Source organism: Ambystoma mexicanum, chromosome 11 (assembly GCF_040938575.1).
Source record: "Ambystoma mexicanum isolate Mex_15411 chromosome 11, UKY_AmexF1_1, whole genome shotgun sequence".
Lineage (NCBI taxonomy): Eukaryota > Metazoa > Chordata > Amphibia > Caudata > Ambystomatidae > Ambystoma > Ambystoma mexicanum.
The window spans coordinates 1,095,273,700-1,095,291,995 of record NC_090934.1 but is presented as its reverse complement, the minus strand read 5'-3'; the positions used below and the strand labels follow the sequence as shown (position 1 = coordinate 1,095,291,995).

General features: G+C 52.2%; 1 protein-coding gene across 17 annotated transcripts in view; it reads left to right on the top strand.

The window, feature by feature from the left end:
• The window catches only part of SLTM (SAFB like transcription modulator), a 333,070-nt gene that overhangs the window by 194,411 nt on the left and 120,363 nt on the right, over positions 1-18,296 (top strand). For all 17 annotated transcript variants that reach the window (XM_069624367.1, XM_069624362.1, XM_069624366.1 and 14 more), the window contains exon 14: positions 5,487-5,646. In XM_069624367.1, coding sequence (XP_069480468.1) covers positions 5,487-5,646 — 160 coding nt within the window. The remainder of the gene's footprint in view (positions 1-5,486; positions 5,647-18,296) is intronic.

Genomic DNA, 18,296 nt, shown 5'->3' with positions numbered 1-18,296 from the left:
GTACAGTTGTGCGTAAAAATGCACGATCGCACAGGCAGAACAAAGTGGGTTTTGGTGGGCAAGCTGTAGTAAGTCAGGAAGGGGCTTGAGGCGATGAATTGGTTCCCTTTATTGAAGTAGGATCTTCCCTTGGCGGCAGAGCAGTTTTGAGAAAGGTGAGAATAGCTAGGGAGCGCAGGATAACGCAGCCAAAAGCAAATGCCTTTTTAAGGGATGGTTGTGTGTAAAAGAATGGTTGTGCCAGGGGCCCATCGGTAGGTGGTGCAAGTACTCACCAACCCTTGGCACAGTCGAGACTAAACTTGGCCAGTTTAGTTAGCCGCTTGTAGGTTTGAGACCTGAAGTTTCACGGCACTCCGGCTCAACAGCTGCGGGATAGAATGGTCATCCATGACGGCACAGTTTACTTTTCTCAGCTGGTGCCGCAGGCTTCAGGGCACAGGAGTGTTGGGGAGAATTCTCAGAAATGTGCTAATTCCCTCCACCTTAGAGACCCCAATAACCTGGTGAGTGACCCTTCCCCCCCCCCCCATTCTTTCGTATTTTGATGTGTTTCACTCTTGTTCTTTGATTATAGTTATCTAAAACGCCATAGGCATAATCTTCATGTGTTACACAGCACCCTCAGTGCGGTGACACAGGGATGTCTTTTTAGACTTCCAAAAGGTTTAAATACCTTCTCTGGGATAAACTGTTTCCCAGAGAATGTGAAGTTAAATTGACTTTACTAGTCTTTTTAAATTCCTAGACCCAGCACACACTATCTTCCTATAGAGTGCTGGAGGGGTTACCTACTATCCCGTGTCTAGAATCTCATGTAGCCGTCAACTGCTACCCTTATCGATATGGCTGGTGGCAGTTGTTTTACAACAAACTACCATGATTTTTCCCGACACCCGTAGCTAAAAATTGCGGGAGCTATGTTTTTCAAGATGGCTCCTTAAGCCCCTTTGTTTTAACGGGTCAGGGTCTTTTGTTGCTGTTTCGTTTTGGAAAGGTCCTAGAGTTTCTCTGCGCACCAAACCAGGTTTGGTCCCTTTGTTCGAATGCCTTTGGTGGGCTTCAGGACTGAAGACTGCCTCTGGCGCCTGAGTGTCTGGGGTGGACAGAAAGTGAGGGAGCTTCCCGAAACTCCCTGTGCTTAGTCTCCTGGGAGTCCCAAATGCACTCTGGCGTTATTGGCTGGCTGGCTGGCTGACAAGGACAGCCACCCTACTGGGTTAGTGACATCTAGGCTGGAATGAAAGGGAGAAAACTGTTTAAAAGGAGTCTCTTGGACTGGAAAGCAATCGACCACTGGAACGAAAGAACTGAAGACTAGCTGGTTTGAAACCGGTGAAGCACTGCTGCAGATCCGAATTGCCAAGTTCATCTCGGCAGAAAAGCCCCTTTAAGGAGTTGGTGGGACCAATCAACTCGTAAACCACCTGGATACCATTCTCAGTGCAGATTAGGATTAACCAGGGGGGAGGGGAGGACACCAGCTTGTGTGCTTGACGGCTACTAGAACCGAAGCCCTTCCGTTTTGCCAGCTTGTTTGACCAGTCCCCACGCAGTGCAGGAGTCCCCTGACGTCCTCCCTCTTGTCCCCACGACTGAGGCTCAGGAACAGTGAGATCTGCAGGAACTGCCAGGAACCAACAATCTTTTCTTCATATTAAGGTACTGTGCCAACCCGTACTTGGTACTTGAACCACTGTGCTTGTGAGACCTCATCCTTTTACTGCTCACATTCCCTCTTGAGGTAAGCCTGACTGCTCAGCTCACTACTAAAAACTGTGTAGTACAGACTTATACCAAAGGTTGGTTTTGCTTACACCTGTAGTCCTTGTTTGTAGTGGTCCCAGAGGGTACTGCATGCAATTCTGCCTAACGGCTCTGTTCCTAGGAGCCGGGCTCAGCACGGTCACCTGCCTAGCCCTACCCTCAGAGGAGTGGGTAACGGCCATGCTGGGCAAAGTGCAACGGCTGTTGTCACTGAAGACTGCCAGTGAGGACCATCAAGTCACTTCTCAGCATTATGCCGTTGTGCATCTACCTTATCCAACTATGCAGGTTGCAGGTGCAGCCTCTTCAGGAGTTCCTGGAAGCTGGTTTGGATACAAGTGCCCGGAAGCTTCGCGGACAAGATCCTACTTGGCGAGTATTCAGTGGGGCAGTGAGATGGTGGGGTGTACACTCAAACATTGGCCGGGGCACTGTATTTCAAAACACCCATACTAGTAGACTGACCAGATGCTTCCCTGGAGGGCTGGGGAGCCCATACCAGACATCTGCATGCCAGAGGCGGGTCTCCATTTAATATCCTGGAGCTGCAGGCAGTGTTCTGGGCCCTAAAGTCATTCCTTCTGTCTCCAGCGCTCTCCAAGAGGCGCAGAACTTGTTGCACCGTGCCGTTGGTCAAGAGATGTTCCTCATTCCCTTTCACCTGGCAGGCGTCGAACACAATTGCCTACTCGCTCAGGGAGTTGTGCTCTTGCCACGACTGTGAGCTTCAACAGAAACAGGTGGACCACATCTTCAAATGGGGAAGTTCCCAGATCAATCTGTTTGTGGTGGCGGCGTACTCCAAATGCCAGAATTGTGCCAGCAGGTTCCACCAGCCAAAGAGTGCGGTGGGCGTCTTCCTTTCTGTTTGAAGGCCTGTTCCTGTACGTGTTTCCCTCTGTTGCCTCCCCTGCTGCGATTCATCAGTCAACGCCAGTGCCAATGCAGAATGGTACTCGTCACCCTGGCGTGGCCGAGGCACATTTGGTACCCGGACTTTCTCAGCCTGTCGCCTCAGATCAAGCCACTAGTGGTCGCGGAACTGCGCACCAGAGGAGGCGCAATCCTGTATCACCACCTAGGATTGCTGAACCGGAGGGCTTGGCTCCTGCAGCCCTAGAGTTTGGAGGATAAGAGTTCCCGGCACACTGCAGGGAGGTGCTTGCTAAGGCCAAAGCATCATCCACTCTTAAATGCTATGGTCACAAGTGGAAGACTTTCGCTACATGGTGCTGGTCGCAGTAGAGCACCCCTGAGGGTCACGGCCCCACAGATTCTTCCCTACTTGTCCTTGGGCAGGGCTGGCGCACGCCTCTATCAAGGTGCATTTGGTGGCTATCCTGCTACAATGGGTCTCCTGGAAGATCTTCTCTTTGGTCATTCCATCTCGCCAAGGATCTTTCCCGCCAGTGAATCCTCTAGCCCCGGCGTGGGAACTCAACCTGGTGCTGATGAGGCTCATGGGAGCCCCCTTCGAGCCTTTGCATCAGGTCCCTCAAGTTCCTCTCGTGGAAAACTGCTTTCCTTGTGGCCATTACCTCTGCCAGGAGGGTGGGGTGGGTGGGTGAGATCCAGGTCCTGTCCTGCAAACAGCCATAATCTGATTTTCTACAAATCGAGGATGGTGGTATGGATGCACCCCTCATTCATGTCACAGGGTCCATCGGAATTCCACCTCAGGTCGTTGGTGTTGCCTGTGTTTTTCCGAAGCATTAGTCACCGGCTGAAAGGGCCTTTGACTCGCTGGATGTTGCTTTTGTGCTGAATTTCTGCGTGGCACGCACTAAGTTTTCGGAAGACACAACTGTTTGTGAACTTTGGTCCTGTGAACCATGGGTAGGCCTTGTCCAAGGCTTTCTTTTCCCAGTGGCTCGCTGGCTGTATCACTGTCATTGGTAGGCCAACTGCCTGCCGTCCAAAAGCCCATTCCACCAAAGTGATTGCTGCGACAGCGTTCTTCTCTGGTGTGCCCCTGCTGGACATCTGCAGGGCTGCTACGTGGAGGTCTCTGCACATCTTCACAAGGTTCTACTGAGTCGACAGGGATTCCAGAGAGTCCAGGGTTGGCCAAGCAGTGCTACGCACCCTGTTCGCTTTATCTGTTCCAGAGGTAAGAGTTTTGCCTTGCCACCTCTGTGGTTGTGAATGCATGTACTGATTTGTATTCTTTGTTCATGAGCATGCGAATCCGTGCCAGACCCATGCTGGAGAACAATAGTTACAGGTTGGTGTTGGGGAGAATTTTCATTGCTGTGCTAAAATCCTCGAACCTTGGAGACCCCCAGCTCTTTTGCTGGACTGGCGACTTTTTAATTTTAACCCCGGAGTGAACTTTTTTTATTTTTTCACTTTATTACTTTTACACAATTATAAATCAGAAAAAACCTACATTTGGGTATGGATTTGCAGGTAATCCATAGAATCAATTTCTACGTAACACATGCCACAACAATTTACCATATTATATTACTGTAAGTTACCCACCCCCACATTTCCTATCAACTACAAGACACTGTAAAGACAATACAAAAGACAAAACAAACGCCCTCCCGCCACCCAACCCGATATTTACACACCTATAAAACAAGTCCTACCTAATTTGGATTTTGTTTCCACTGGTTTTGGAGCATGACAAACTCATAGGCATCTACTTTTTGTATGGTGACACACTGCATGTTCCTCAAGGTTTAAATACCTCTTCTTGGGTGGAATTGACTTCACTTCTTTTACGTTTGTAGGTCCAGCACATCCCATCTTATATGGAGTGATGTGTGGTTACTTAGTAGCCCGTTTTCCTACATTCTCATGTAACATTTGTTACCCTCACTACTTTACGTGGCTGGTGGCAGTGGTTTAATTGTTCCTACCATTGTGCTTCTCTACCACAGGCTGAACCCTTAGCTGCAATACAGCACCGGTGATCATTTCGTCAACATGGCCCTGGTCTTTTTTCACCATTTTCTGTCTGGTCTTTCTTGGGTTTTACTGTGTCAAAACAGATGCAAGCCCTTTGTCTTGCTTCAGCCCTAAAGCCTGCCCCTGGCTCAGTGTCTGGAAGGTTGGGATGTGGGTGAAGGTCACGAAACTACTGTACTTTGTCTCCAGGATTGCCTGAATGCAATCAGTCCAGATTGGCTGGCTGTCCTTTGAGGATAGCCACCCTGCTGTGTGATTGACAGCCTAGGCTGTGCACGAATGGGAGAAACTTGCTCAAAAGGTGAGTGTTTTGGGCCTAGCGGCAGTCGACCAAGGAGAAGGACCCGACGAATACGTGAACAAAGCCTGCTGCATCCTCCTGGACTTTTGAATGACCAGTGAAGCCCTGCTGCTGTGTTGAAACTCCTTTTTCAATTGGACAGAGAAGCTCCAGAAGGGATAATTTCTCCCCTCGGGTTAGTGGGCCCAACTAATCCCTAGACAAACTCCACTGGACCATTGTCCCCGAACAGTAAGTAACTTGTTCCTTATGTACTAATGGATCATCCTCACTTTATTAAAGCATGGTATGTGCTAACTCCTATGCTCTACTGCCCTTGTTCCATTGCTGATCTGGTACTATCTAATGATTCTATTGTCACTCTTGCATATGAAATACCATAGTTACTGTGATTAATTGGATCTTTTGCATCACAACTAGTCAGGTTGACTGGATAATCCCAATACTGCTTGCAAGTGTTTTGTGCAGTTATATTTTTCTAAAATTACCCTTTTCTTAATAGACGTCGAGAGATGGCTGAGCGCGAGCATATAATGCGTGAGCAAGAAATTCATGCCCACTTGCAGAGGGAGCGGGAGCATCTGGAGATTGAAAGACAAAAATTGGAACGGGAAAGAATTGAACGAGAGCGATTAGAAAGAGAACGTATTCGAATTGAACAGGTATGGACTGTCCAAGTGTGAACATAGACTGCTTTCAACCTGATTAACATGGAGAAGTCAGTGCCTTAGAGAGCAGAAGTCAAGAAACCGAATGAACCTGTTTTCTCAAACGAACCACCTCAGTTACACAAAGATGGATTGTTGGAGGAAATGTTAGTCCTGAAGAACTTGAGTTAGCACATGCTTGCATTGGGTGTATTTTTAGTTGGCTCATTTCTCTTGAGGAACTTGGGCTGGCACCAGTGTGTGCATTAATTAGATCTGGGAATGGCCATGTGTGCTGCGCCCATGTGGGTAGGTGCCTTTACACCCCATCCAGATCTATGCTGGTAACCTGGAGGAGATATTCAAACCCTGCAAAGTGGAGAACTGAGAAGGACTGTGGCACATCTTGTCAGGAGAGCTTATCCCTGACTATGGAAGGATAGAAAGTAAGGCCCACAATTGCCAGCCGAGGTAGAACCTCAAAACCTTTATCTTTATGGTAGCCGCCTAGTAGATACACTAGGTCAGGCTATTGCGCTAAGAAGACTTGCTATTTCCCCACCCCCTAATGCATAGAAGAGTGAAGGTAGCTTGTCTCTTAAATTTTCGAACTGCAAAGCGACATCAAAAATGAGCTCCATTGGTGGTCTTAGTATGTATAAATGCACCACTTTTGCTGCAGGCATGGCTATCCAGTCACCCTCAGTAGAAGGCAGCTACAACAAAACTCGGGCTAGTACATACACCATACTATGCCTCAACCTGACATCAGTATGCAGCGAAGAATGTTAGTGAGATGTATGCTGAATCACCTCTCCTACTGAGACCTCAGCACTTTTTGCTGGATTTTTTATTTCCATCCTGAATGAGGGGAGCCTCTTTCCTTTCATTCTAATGGGCTATGACCTTTGGAACTATGCAGTGTTTTACCTTTTTATATAGTCTGCTTCTTCCAGATCTCGTTAAAGGCATCTTTGTTTTACTTTTTCAGCACACTACACTCTATGTGCAGTGTTGCTTGAAACCCCTTGGTTTCTCTTTTGAGATTTTTTCACTATCCTTAAACACTATTTATACGGATGGAGGGTTATGCAGAGTTTGTATGCAGTTCCCTCTGGGAACACTACACACAACTATGGGTGTAAGCAAACCAACCTTTGGTATAAGTCTGTACTACAGTTTTGGTAGTGGGACTGAGCAGCCAGGCTTATCTCAAGAGGGGAATGTGAGCAGTAATGATGTTACACAGAGGTCTACAATAAACAGGTGTTCAAATAAACTTACACTCAAGGTTTCTTTGCTAAAAAATGTATCTGTCAGTTATAAAACATTCATAGAAGGAGGCAATTATATAGCACTCAAATATACTTCAATACTAGTTCAGAATATTTTTAAAGAGTAAAAGGCAAAGATTATTAGAACATGAAAGGGTACAATTACAGTGCAAATGCATGGAGTTCACCAGAAGAGTCAATTCAATAGGCTAGGCCAAAGTCTTGGATAGGATAAAGCTGTTCTGGTAAGTAAACGTTAAAGTCTCTGCACAAGTTCCCAGAAGTAGTTTGTAAAAAGAATCATGTTGGGTCACAATCTGATTAGTTGCAAAAGTTTCAAGCATTTTCACCGCGAGAGGCATGTACACTCATTCTTGTTTCACAGTACCTTACAATGAAGAAAACGATGCAGCTGATAACTTGTGTTCCTGCAGATTTTGCTGTTCCTGTGCCTCAGTCGTGGGGACAAGAGGGAGGACGTCTGACTCCTGCACTGCACTCGGACTGGCAAACTTCAATTCCGGTGGCTGTAAGTAACGCACACATGCTGGTGTCGCTCTCCCTGGTCCTACGGTTTCCTGCAACAACTCTGAGGCAATTCAACAAGCTCCGAGATAAGTATCCAGGTGGCTTACTTTGGAGTCGATTGGTCCCACCAACTCAAAGGGAGACGTCGTCCTTTGCAGGGATTCTGTCTATGCGAACGTGGCGATTCAGACCTGCAGCAGGGCTTCACCGGGCAAACCAACGGTCCAGGAGTTGCAGCAGTCATCCTCTTCAAGCTCTTCGGTTCCTTCGTCCAGTGTTTGACTCTACCTTCCAAGCCAAGAGACTCACCTTTTATTCAGTTCTCTCCCATTCATTCCAGCCTAGCTGTCCCTCACCCAGCAGGCTGGCTGTCCTTGCCGGACAGTCAGCCAGCCAATTATCAGAGTGCATTTGGGTCTCCTAAGACTAATTACAGGGCGTTTTGGGCATCTCCCTTACTTCCTGAAACCCCCCCGACACCCAGGCGCCAGGAGCCCGCCAAAGGCGAATGAACAAAGGGACCAAACCTGGTTTGGCGCGCAGAGAAACTCTAGAAGGACCTTTACACAAAGATATGGCAAACCGACCAGGGGCTCAGGTGCCATCTGAAAAAACATGGCTCCCACGATTTAACGTTGCCGGAGCTACAAATTGTGGTTGCGAAAAATCATGGTAGTTCGTAGTAAAACCACTGCCACCAGCCATTCTTGGAGGAAAGGGTAATGTTTGACTTGAGTATCTAGACATAGGGGATAATGAGTAACCCCTCCAGCACTCTATTGTAAGATCGGGTGTGCTGGGTTTAGGGATTTAAGACTAGTAAAGTCAATGTCACTTTAGTTACTCTGGGAAACAGTACTTTATCCCAGAGAAGGTAGTTAAACCATGGGAAATCCTGAAAGGCTTCCCTGTGTCCTCAAAATCCAGCAACTTTGCTGGGAGTCTCTAAGGTGAAAGGGAATTGGCACAGTTTTGAGAATTCCCCCTAACGGAGGGATACTTGGTTTCTGATGCTTGTGGATCTGCCTAGAATAACATGCTGTACATAGTCTGACATCTAGTGGAAATTGCGGAGTATTGCATCTTTCTTTTGAAGTTTGAAAGGGCACGTCGACGTGACTAACACTATCCCGAATATGACGTGTATTGTACCCAAAATCCCTTGCGTGTCAAGGTCCCTCAGATAGTTTTTTCCACCAACCTGGTTGGTCGCTTATGCCGAGTTCGTAAGTTTTATATTGCAAAGTTCATTTCCACGGTCGTCTAGTCACTTCAACTGCTTCGTGGGTTTCCTTCCATCTACAACTGCTCGGCGACTGTTGACCACGTGGCCTCGGCCCTCTGGCCAGGCCCTTACAGTTAGGAGTGGGCCCTGCGTTTTATTACTCTGAGAATGTATTTTCTTCACCCCTCTTCTTGGTCGGCTGCTGCTAACCTCTGCTATGGAGATGACTCCTTTTTAAATTCTACCAGTCACGTAACCGCTAATTCTCCAGCATGGTGTCTGGCATGGATTCACATGCTCATGAATATTCCCAGTCATGCCAGGAATCCTCAGTAAAAGAGTTTCTCCAGCATGGGGTCTGGCATGGATTCACATGCTCATGAATATTCCCCGTCGTCAGGCTGGGAATCCTCGGTAAAGAAAAAACCAGTATCAGTTTCGTTTCTGATCTGTCTTTCGTAGTAATAACCAATCACTGGTCTCTGCGTCATACTGACCACAGCCAATGACTGCCCTCTACCTAAGCACCGCCTCTGGCAGCCATCTTCAGATTTTTACCGCACGTTCATGTGTTGGGATCCTCGTGCTATTGCTCTCGAGCGTTAGTGCTATTTTTTCGCGCTTTTTCACAAAAACTTCGATTCTTTCGGTCAAAAGAGCCTCAAGCTCCACCGATCCTACATCCGATCAACGGGGACCCGTGTCGGATTCATCTGTGCCCCTCAAGGGTGAAGATTTCGTCGAGCTACACTTCGGAGGACTCCAGAAGCTTCTCAGGCCCGGTCTCGGAGATGGCCCAGGAGAAGGGAAACTCGACGCCCGGAAAGCTGTTCAGGGCCTGCCCTGGATGCCAGCTGCAGAACGTCTTCAAGGAGGACGAACACTCTTTCTGCCTTTACTGCCTTCATGGGGACAAGACGCACGTGGAGAAGGACTGTGCGTTTTGCGGCAACATGTCGGAACGGACCATGAAGGACCGCCATCAACGTCTCGCCAGCTGGCTGGAGGGTAAGAGCCCGTCTGGCGAGAAGAAGAAGAAATCTGAGCGGTCTTCTAAGACCTTTGAGGGCGCCCCGGCGACGGGGGCCCAACATAAGGCCAAGCACCGCGAGTCCGCTGGCACCGGGAGCGCCGAACGGTCGGGCTCTACGGGCGCCAGGCAGGGCGCACCCTCCCCGGCGCCATCAACCACGAGCCAACGCTCTGGGTCGGGTAAGAGGAAGGCCGAGCACCCGGCGAAGCTCCTGGAGAGACCCCGGTCGAGCTCTAAGGCAGAGGAGGAGCGTGGCAGTGCCCCCTCCCTCAAGGATAAGGCGGTGAGCGCACCTAAGGTGGTGAAGGCCTTGATCCATTCGACCAAGCCCTCTATCGAAACGGTCGCGGCGGCCCTGGCCCAGCCTGTGGAGGCTGCACCAGTGGTGGCGGCCTCGGGGCCCAGAATCTCCCTGCCTCCTCGGAGGGAGTCTTCTTTCGTGCCCATCGATAGGACCCCCGTGAAACCCTCCGTGGGGAAGAAGGGGGGGCAGGGCGTCGTCGTAGATTCGGCCTCAACCTCAGAAGAGGAACTGATCGAGGTCTTAAGCCACGGCCTAGGCGTGGAACAAGACCAGCCCGTCGGAATGGGCCCCGACGCAGGTGACGACGACGACATCGTCGAGGATACCGACGGGGCCCCTGCTCGCCCGTCGGATTCCCCTCTGCCAGCGCCGCAAGACAACTCAGCGGCCATTTTGTTGGCTATACAGTCCTTATGCTCCGAGATAAGGACGAGACTACCGTTACCGACGGAGGAACCTCTCCCGTCGGGGGATCCAGAACCGGGACCTTCTGGTGTTCCCCCTACCAAGAAAAGAAGGATCCATCCACCGCCTCCTTTTCAACCGTCGCGCCCCGTCCAGCCCTCCTCCCCGTCCACCCGAGGGGATGATACGGGGACTGACACGGCAGCGACGGGTACGGACGACGAGGCATACGACGAGGATTTTCCGTCGTCGCCTCCCACCAGGGCTTCTCCGCCCGACGAGATTGGATCGTTCCACTCAATGATCGCCAGGGCATCCGAGCTTTTCCAACTCTGCCCTGAGGAGAAGAAAAAGGAAGGCTTCCTTTACCAACGGCGCGAGACCAAGAGGAAGACGGTCCTCGCAGTGCCTCTGTTGGACGACATTTGGGATGAGGGCCTTTCCCTCCTCAAGAACCCTTCCACGACGCCAGCGAAAAGAGACCGGTACGAGAAAAAGTACCGGGTCCCGGACTCGGCCCCCCTATGCCTCCGGGCGCAGCCTACCCCGGACTCCGTCGTCTCCGCGGCAGCCAGGAAGAAAGCGGGGGGGGGGTGCGGCCTCCACGTCGACTTCCCCGCCGGACGGCGAGGGAAAGAAATTGGATGCCATGGGACGCAGAGTCATCACGTCGGCGGCGACGACGATTAAAGCGGCCAACGCCTTGGCTATCGTGGCCCGCTACGACAGGGAACTCTGGTACAAGATAGCTCCCCTGCTGGATTTTCTGCCGGACGACAAGAGGGCGGAGGCCCTTGAGATCCTGCAGGAAGGTGAGGTGGCCTCGGACCACGCCATCACAGTGGCGACGGACATCGCCGACACTGGGTTCCGCCAGATGGGCAACGGCGTTTGCCTTCGACGTCGCGGATGGCTCAAGGCTACGGACTTTCGGCAGGACGTCCAGACCAGGGTCCTGGACATGCCCTTCGACGGGAACAACCTGTTTGGGAAGACAGTGGACGATTCCCTTCAGGCCATCAAGGCGGATACTGAGACGGCCCGGGCCCTTGGAGTACTGCAGCAACGGCGGACGCCCTTTCGGAGCGGCGGAGGCAAGGGCGCCTCCAAAGGTTCCGGCGGCGGTTTCGCTTCCTACCGTCAAGCGGCCCGCTCGTCGTCGCAAGAGGCCTACAGAGGACGAGGCAAGTCTGGCGGCCCCCGCCGTCGTCGCCAAGGAGGCCAAGGCGGCAAGGCCGCGTCCAAGCAGGATTGAACCGGCCGTGGGGTCGGGCCCCCACCGAAGCACCCCGGTGGGAGGCCGGCTGGCGGGCTTCGTCAGCGTGTGGGAGTCCATCTCCACCGACCGTTGGGTGCTGGACGCCCTGGCCCGGGGCCACGCGCTCGAGTTTCAAAGAAGGTGCCCGCGCGTCCCCCCCGTGGCCAGGAAAGAACTTCACGTCCCTCAACTTCTCCTGGAGGTAAAGGCGATGCTCAGAAAGGGCGCCATCGAACTCGTCCCAAAGAGGCTTCGGGGCTCCGGAGTCTACTCGCGTTACTTCCTCGTGAAGAAGAAGACGGGAGGATGGCGCCCCATCCTGGACCTGCGACGCCTGAACAAGTTCATCAAGGCGCAGAAGTTCCGGATGGTCACCCTCCAGCACGTCCTGGGTCAGCTGGAGGAAGGAGACTTCCTATCGTCGTTGGATTTGGAGGATGCCTACTTCCACATTCCCATCCTAAAGGGGCACCGAAAATTCCTCAGATTCGTGGTCCAAGGGCGTCATTACCAGTTCAAAGCCCTTCCCTTCGGACTGCGGTCGGCACCCAGGGTTTTCACCAAGTGCCTCGCACCGGTGGCGGCGCAGCTGCGCCGCGAGGGGATTCACGTCTACCCCTACCTGGACGACTGGCTCATCCGCGCCAAGACGAGGGAGCTCGCCGTGGTCCACACGGCAAGGTGAGGTCCATCAAGTCCCTCCTCGGGATGATGTCTTCCTGCATCTACCTCATTCCCATGTGCAGGCTCCGGATGCGCCCGTTGCAAGAGTTCCTGGATGCGCGCTGGATCCAGACGACGGGCAGCTTCGAGGAAAGGATCAAGCTCGACGAGAGTTTCCGACGAGCGATACGGTGGTGGGGCACCCGCGCGCATCTGACGGCGGGCATGGACTTCCAGACCCCAGCCCACCAGGTGACTGTGACCACGGATGCCTCCCTAGAAGGGTGGGGAGCGCACACCGAAAATCTGCATATCAACGTCCTGGAGCTCCGTGCAGTGTTTTGGGCCCTCAGGTCCTTCCTTCCGTCCCTCAAGGGCAAGGTGGTGAGGATCTTCACCGACAACACCACCACCATGTTTTACATCAGGAAACAGGGCGGAACCAGGTCCCCAGCGCTGTCCAAGGAGGCGCAGGACCTGTGGCATTGGGCCGTCGCCCAAGGGATTCTTCTGGTGCCGTTTCATCTGGCAGGGATAAAAAACACCATCGCCGACTCACTCAGCAGGGAGCTGCGCTCGTGCCACGAGTGGGAACTACGGCAGGATCTGGTGGATCGCCTCTTCCGACGGTGGGGCACACCCCAGATCGACCTGTTCGCGACGGCGACGAACACCAAGTGCCGGAGGTTCGCCAGCAGGTTTCCCCAGACGAGGAGCATGGGCGATGCTTTCTCGTTCCCCTGGGAGGGCCTGTTCCTCTACGCGTTCCCTCCCTTGCCTCTGCTAATCCGGCTCGTCAACCAGCTCAAGAGGTCACGGTGCAGGATGATCCTCGTCGCACCCGCGTGGCCGAGGCAGATATGGTTCCCGGACCTTCTGGACTTGTCGGCGTCCCCGCCAATCAAGCTGCCGGCGGACGCGGATCTACTCTCCAGGGAAGGAGGCGCCGTCCTCCACCACGACCCGAAGTCGCTGAACTTGCAGGCCTGGCTCCTGCAGCGTTAGAGTTTGGAGGATACGACATACCGGCCGATTGCAGAGAGGTTCTTGCAAAGGCCAGGGCGTCCTCGACTCTTAAATGCTACGGACACAAATGGAAGAGGTTCTCTGTCTGGTGCCACGCACAGAAGATTAACCCTCTACGGATTACGGCTCCCCAAGTGCTGCCGTACCTGCTGACGCTGGCCAAAGCTGGTCTGGCACACGCGTCCATCAAGATTCATCTTGCTGCGATCTCCCGATACACCAGAACCACGGGCCGGACGTCCTTGTGGTCTCATCGTCTGGTGAAAGAGTTCATGAAGGGACTGTTCAGATCGTTCCCGCCGGTGAAGGCTCCGGCCCCGGCGTGGGAGCTCAACGTGGTACTGACCAAACTCATGGGACCTCCGTTCGAGCCTCTGCACTCGGCCCCGTTGAAGTTTCTATCGTGGAAAACAGCTTTTCTCGTGGCCATCACCTCCGCACGACGAGTGGGAGAGATCCAGGCCCTTTCTTGCAAGGCCCCGTACTTGACTTTCCACGACACGAGGGTAGTGCTCAGGACGCACCCCTCCTTCATGCCCAAGGTACCGTCGGACTTTCATCTCAACGAACCCTTGGTGTTACCTGTGTTCTTCCCGTCGCCTTCGTCGCCGGCTGAGAGGACTTTGCACTCGCTGGATGTAGCTAGAGCGCTGAAGTTCTACGTGGACCGCACGAAAGGTTTTCGGAAGACGTCACAACTCTTTGTGAACTTTGGACCTGTCAATCAGGGGAAGGCTCTCTCGAAGGCTTCCATCTCCAGATGGCTCTCCGGCTGTATCATGTACTGTCACCGGTTGGCAAACCGACCGCTGCCTGGCCGTCCGAGAGCCCATTCCACCAGAGCGATCGCAGCTACCACGGCGTTCCTATCTGGTGTGCCCCTGCTGGACATATGCAGGGCTGCTACGTGGAGGTCGACGCACACCTTCACGAAATTCTACTGCGTCGACCGGGATTCCAGGGAGGAGTCCAGGGTCGGCCAAGCAGTGCTGCGCAACCTGTTCGCCTGAGGTGAGCCTGGTGAGGAGGTAAGATGCTTAATGTTGAGTTGATGTGATGCTTAATGTTGAGCCTTTGCCACCTCCCGTGGTTGTGCATGTGTGTACTGCTATGTATTCTTTATTCATGAGCATGTGAATCCATGCCAGACCCCATGCTGGAGAAGGAACAAGTTACTTACCTGTAACTGTTGTTCTCCAGCATGGGTCTGGCATGGATTCACATGCGAACCCTCCCGCCTACCCCTCTGCGGCTCTTCACTTGGTCATACTGCCACTTCACGTGCTTCCAAATCTGAAGATGGCTGCCAGAGGCGGTGCTTAGGTAGAGGGCAGTCATTGGCTGTGGTCAGTATGACGCAGAGACCAGTGATTGGTTATTACTACGAAAGACAGATCAGAAACGAAACTGATACTGGTTTTTTCTTTACCGAGGATTCCCAGCCTGACGACGGGGAATATTCATGAGCATGTGAATCCATGCCAGACCCATGCTGGAGAACAACAGTTACAGGTAAGTAACTTGTTCCTTCTCTTGCTCTTACAAACTGTAAGAGCCTCTGTTCTCTTGCTCTACATAGGCCGACAAGCGGGGATCCGTTTGTGAATTTCAACACCCCTAAAGGGCAACAATTATCGAAGTTTCATCGAACATTCCAGAAGGCCATCAGGACTACTCCGCACCATGTAGGGGGAGGGAAGCTCCCTATTCAAGCTCTGCTACAGCTACATACTGCAGAATGTATTTGTGAAGAACAAACTCATTCAATGCCTCGGTCTCCATCCGGATCACAGGGAAGCAGATTCCGAAATCTGCTTCTGGTTTGTCAAGCGAATGCAGATCGTCGCAGTATGGTAGTGGCGTGGCTCGGCGCCAAGACCTATGCCCTGTGCTAGAAGCAGGCGCATGCCTCACCCAGGACCAGCCGGTCCGAAGAGCGAGCCAAGCGCTGCAAGTATGTTGCGTCTGGGGCACCGCGCAAGCGTGCCCCACAACTGGTAGGGCACACTCCTCTTCACCGTCTGCCTCCATCTCGGATATTGCTCCAGCTCCTATTCAAAGATGAAATGGGCTAACCCGGCCAAACTGTGGGAAAAGCCAGAGAAGACTAAGGCGCAGGAAAAGACTGACCTGCCCCAGAAGGCCTATGCGGCCCAGGTGAAGTCGACTATAGAGTTGGTGGTGGCCGCCCTCTCGAAGGTCAAGTGGGCTGACCCAGGCAGGGTAGCCCTGGCTGTGCCAGAGTATCCCTGGCCCTGTGGCGAGAGGCGTTGGCCAAGCTGGTGGAGAGGACACCGAAGACTATGCCATCCCTGAGCGCCTTGGACGAGGAGGACCAGTCATCTGTCCAAATAATCCAGGAGGACGTGGGAGACCACATTCAAAATCCTGGTTGCCGATGGGACCTGCCGACGGCTTGGGGCCCAGTAGGCCTGCTGCCCGACCCCCTCCAAGTGATTGATCGCTGGACATCCTTTCGACCCTGCACACTGTTGGAGATTCAGAAACTGATGCAGACACCGGTGGCTCCGGACTAGCCTCCAGCAAAAGAGAAATGGCACCCTGTGCCGCTGCATCAATCTCCACACATGACTTCCCTCTCCCCCCAGAGACGCACAACATGGACATGGCGGGCGGTTCGCTGCAGTGAAGGGGTCTTTACATGCCTTGGTCGCTGAACGTCTGAACTCTTACAATTGAGACCAGGATGGAATGTTTCCTATGTTTCCTATATCAACAACGCGAGGGCAAGAGGAAGATCATCTTGGCGGTGCTTCTCCTGGACGACGTTTGGGAGGAAGGCCTGGCCAAGAGGGATCGGCTGGAAAAGAATGCCGAGTCGAGTGCCTACGTTCACAGCCTTCCCCAGACTGTGATCTCAGTAGCAGCAAGGAAGAAGTCTTCTAATCTCATATCTTCTGCGTCCATTTCCCGGGACAGCGAGGGGAAGAAGTTGGACGCTGTGGGTAGGAAAGTGATCTACTCAGCAGCGACAACAGTCTAGGCAGCTAATGCCATATTGGCCAGATATGACTGGGAGTGTTGGATAAGATGGCCACACTGCTTAAGTTCCTACCCAACGAAAAAAGCGGGTCGCATCACTTTCCATCCTCGGGGGAGGGGGGGTGGCATCGGACCATGCCATTACGGTGGCCCTGGACATCACAGACACAGGGTTCTGACAGATGGAGAACGGTGTCTGCCTCTGCAGAGCCACCCTGCTGTTCGAGTGACGGCTAGGCTGTGCATGAATGGGAGAAACCTGCTTTGTGCAAGACTGGTATCCAAGTACCTCAGCCCCATAGACTATGCGCCAATTGATTCAGGCTGTCCTGGCTCCCTTCAGTCTCTTCTAGTCCACTTGACTTTGCTATTTCTCCAGCATGGGGTCTGGCATGGATTCACATGCTCGTGAATATTCCCCATCAGGCTGGGAAACCCTGGTAACTTAGTAATTTTCCTGTGGAAAAACATTGACACCATCAACATTGTGGGTGTTTTTGGCTGCACCAATGGGATCTAGTGTATAGCCCCCTGCCCCCCCCCCCCCCCAGCAGATTCCCCTCCAATTTCAACCGTCTTCCGAGCTGTTGGATTTCCTTGCGTTTCTCTCCCGAGATAAAATTATATTTCTTCAAGAATCTTTTTCTTAAAATTTAAACTTTCGGTGCTTCTGACGTCAAACTACATACAAACTACATAGATTTCCAGTTCCAACATGGAAACTTCAGGACCAGAGAAGTCCTTACTTAGGCCATGTGAGACCTGCCTAAATGTTTACGAGGGGGACCGGCACATTAAATGCCTTTACTGTCTATAACTGAACCATATGGCTGACAGATGGAACATCTGTCAAGGGTTCTCTCAGAAGGCCCTGAAGGACAGGAACCAGCATCATATCTGCTAGCTCAATGAAGGGGCTTATCTGGCGTCGGTTGGCTCGTCCGAGTGGGAGAGCAACCACTCCCTCTGACAGGAGGTCACCGTCAAGATGGAGGTCCATGTCCGAAGAGCAGGTGGCAAAGGACAGGTGAGGCAATATATCCTCTTCGGAGCATGATAAGGCCAAACACTCTGCCTGCGAAGAGACCATGGTCTAGAGGTAAGGTCCCATGTAGGGTCTAAACTGTCTTCCAAGGGTACATTGTTGAAGTCACTGTCAGACAAACCTAGAAGGGCTCGCACCATTCTCAAAATCTACAGATCCATCCCAGAAATCTCCTTCGACAATAACCAAACCGGTTTCGACCTCAACCTAGTCGGTGAAACTCTACCACGACGAGCAGCAAAAAAAAGCACTCATCAGAATCCTGGAAATCCTCCTCTGGTCACGAGTTATGAAGACACCAGTCAACGACCATATCGTTGTCAAAGCTGATGTCCACACCACCACCGATTGCATCGGTAACTGACTGCTTTTTCGTCAGGGTCTATGGCTCGTCTCCAGTTAACCTCGTAGATGACCATCCTGTTGACAACCACGATAAAAAATTGCCAGCTGAGAAGCACACCTCCGTCAACCACCAGGTTGGAAGCTTCCGAATTGAAAGGCAATGTATTGTCACCCAAGGGGATATTAATTGCAACTAGGACTGCGACCATGCAAGCAGGCTTTCCTGGGAATGTCCCCAATCGAATACCCAGTGATCATGCTAGAAGACATTCTGCAGCATTAGATCATGTCTAGATTTCAAGCCGCCGCCAGATGAATGCCATGGGGTGTTTGAATCGGATCCTGAAGAAGCAACTTCTGATGCTCCCGTTCAGGGACCGGCTAAAGTGGTAGACATGCCTCTAAGGTCTCGGACACCTACTCTACCCTCAACATCGGCAGGAATAGGAGGTACCCAGACACAATACTGCCTTTATAAATCCCCAATCCTGCTTTCCATGCAGGTCCTTACTTATTTGTGAACTTTGGTCCTGTGAACCATGGGAAGGCCTTGTCC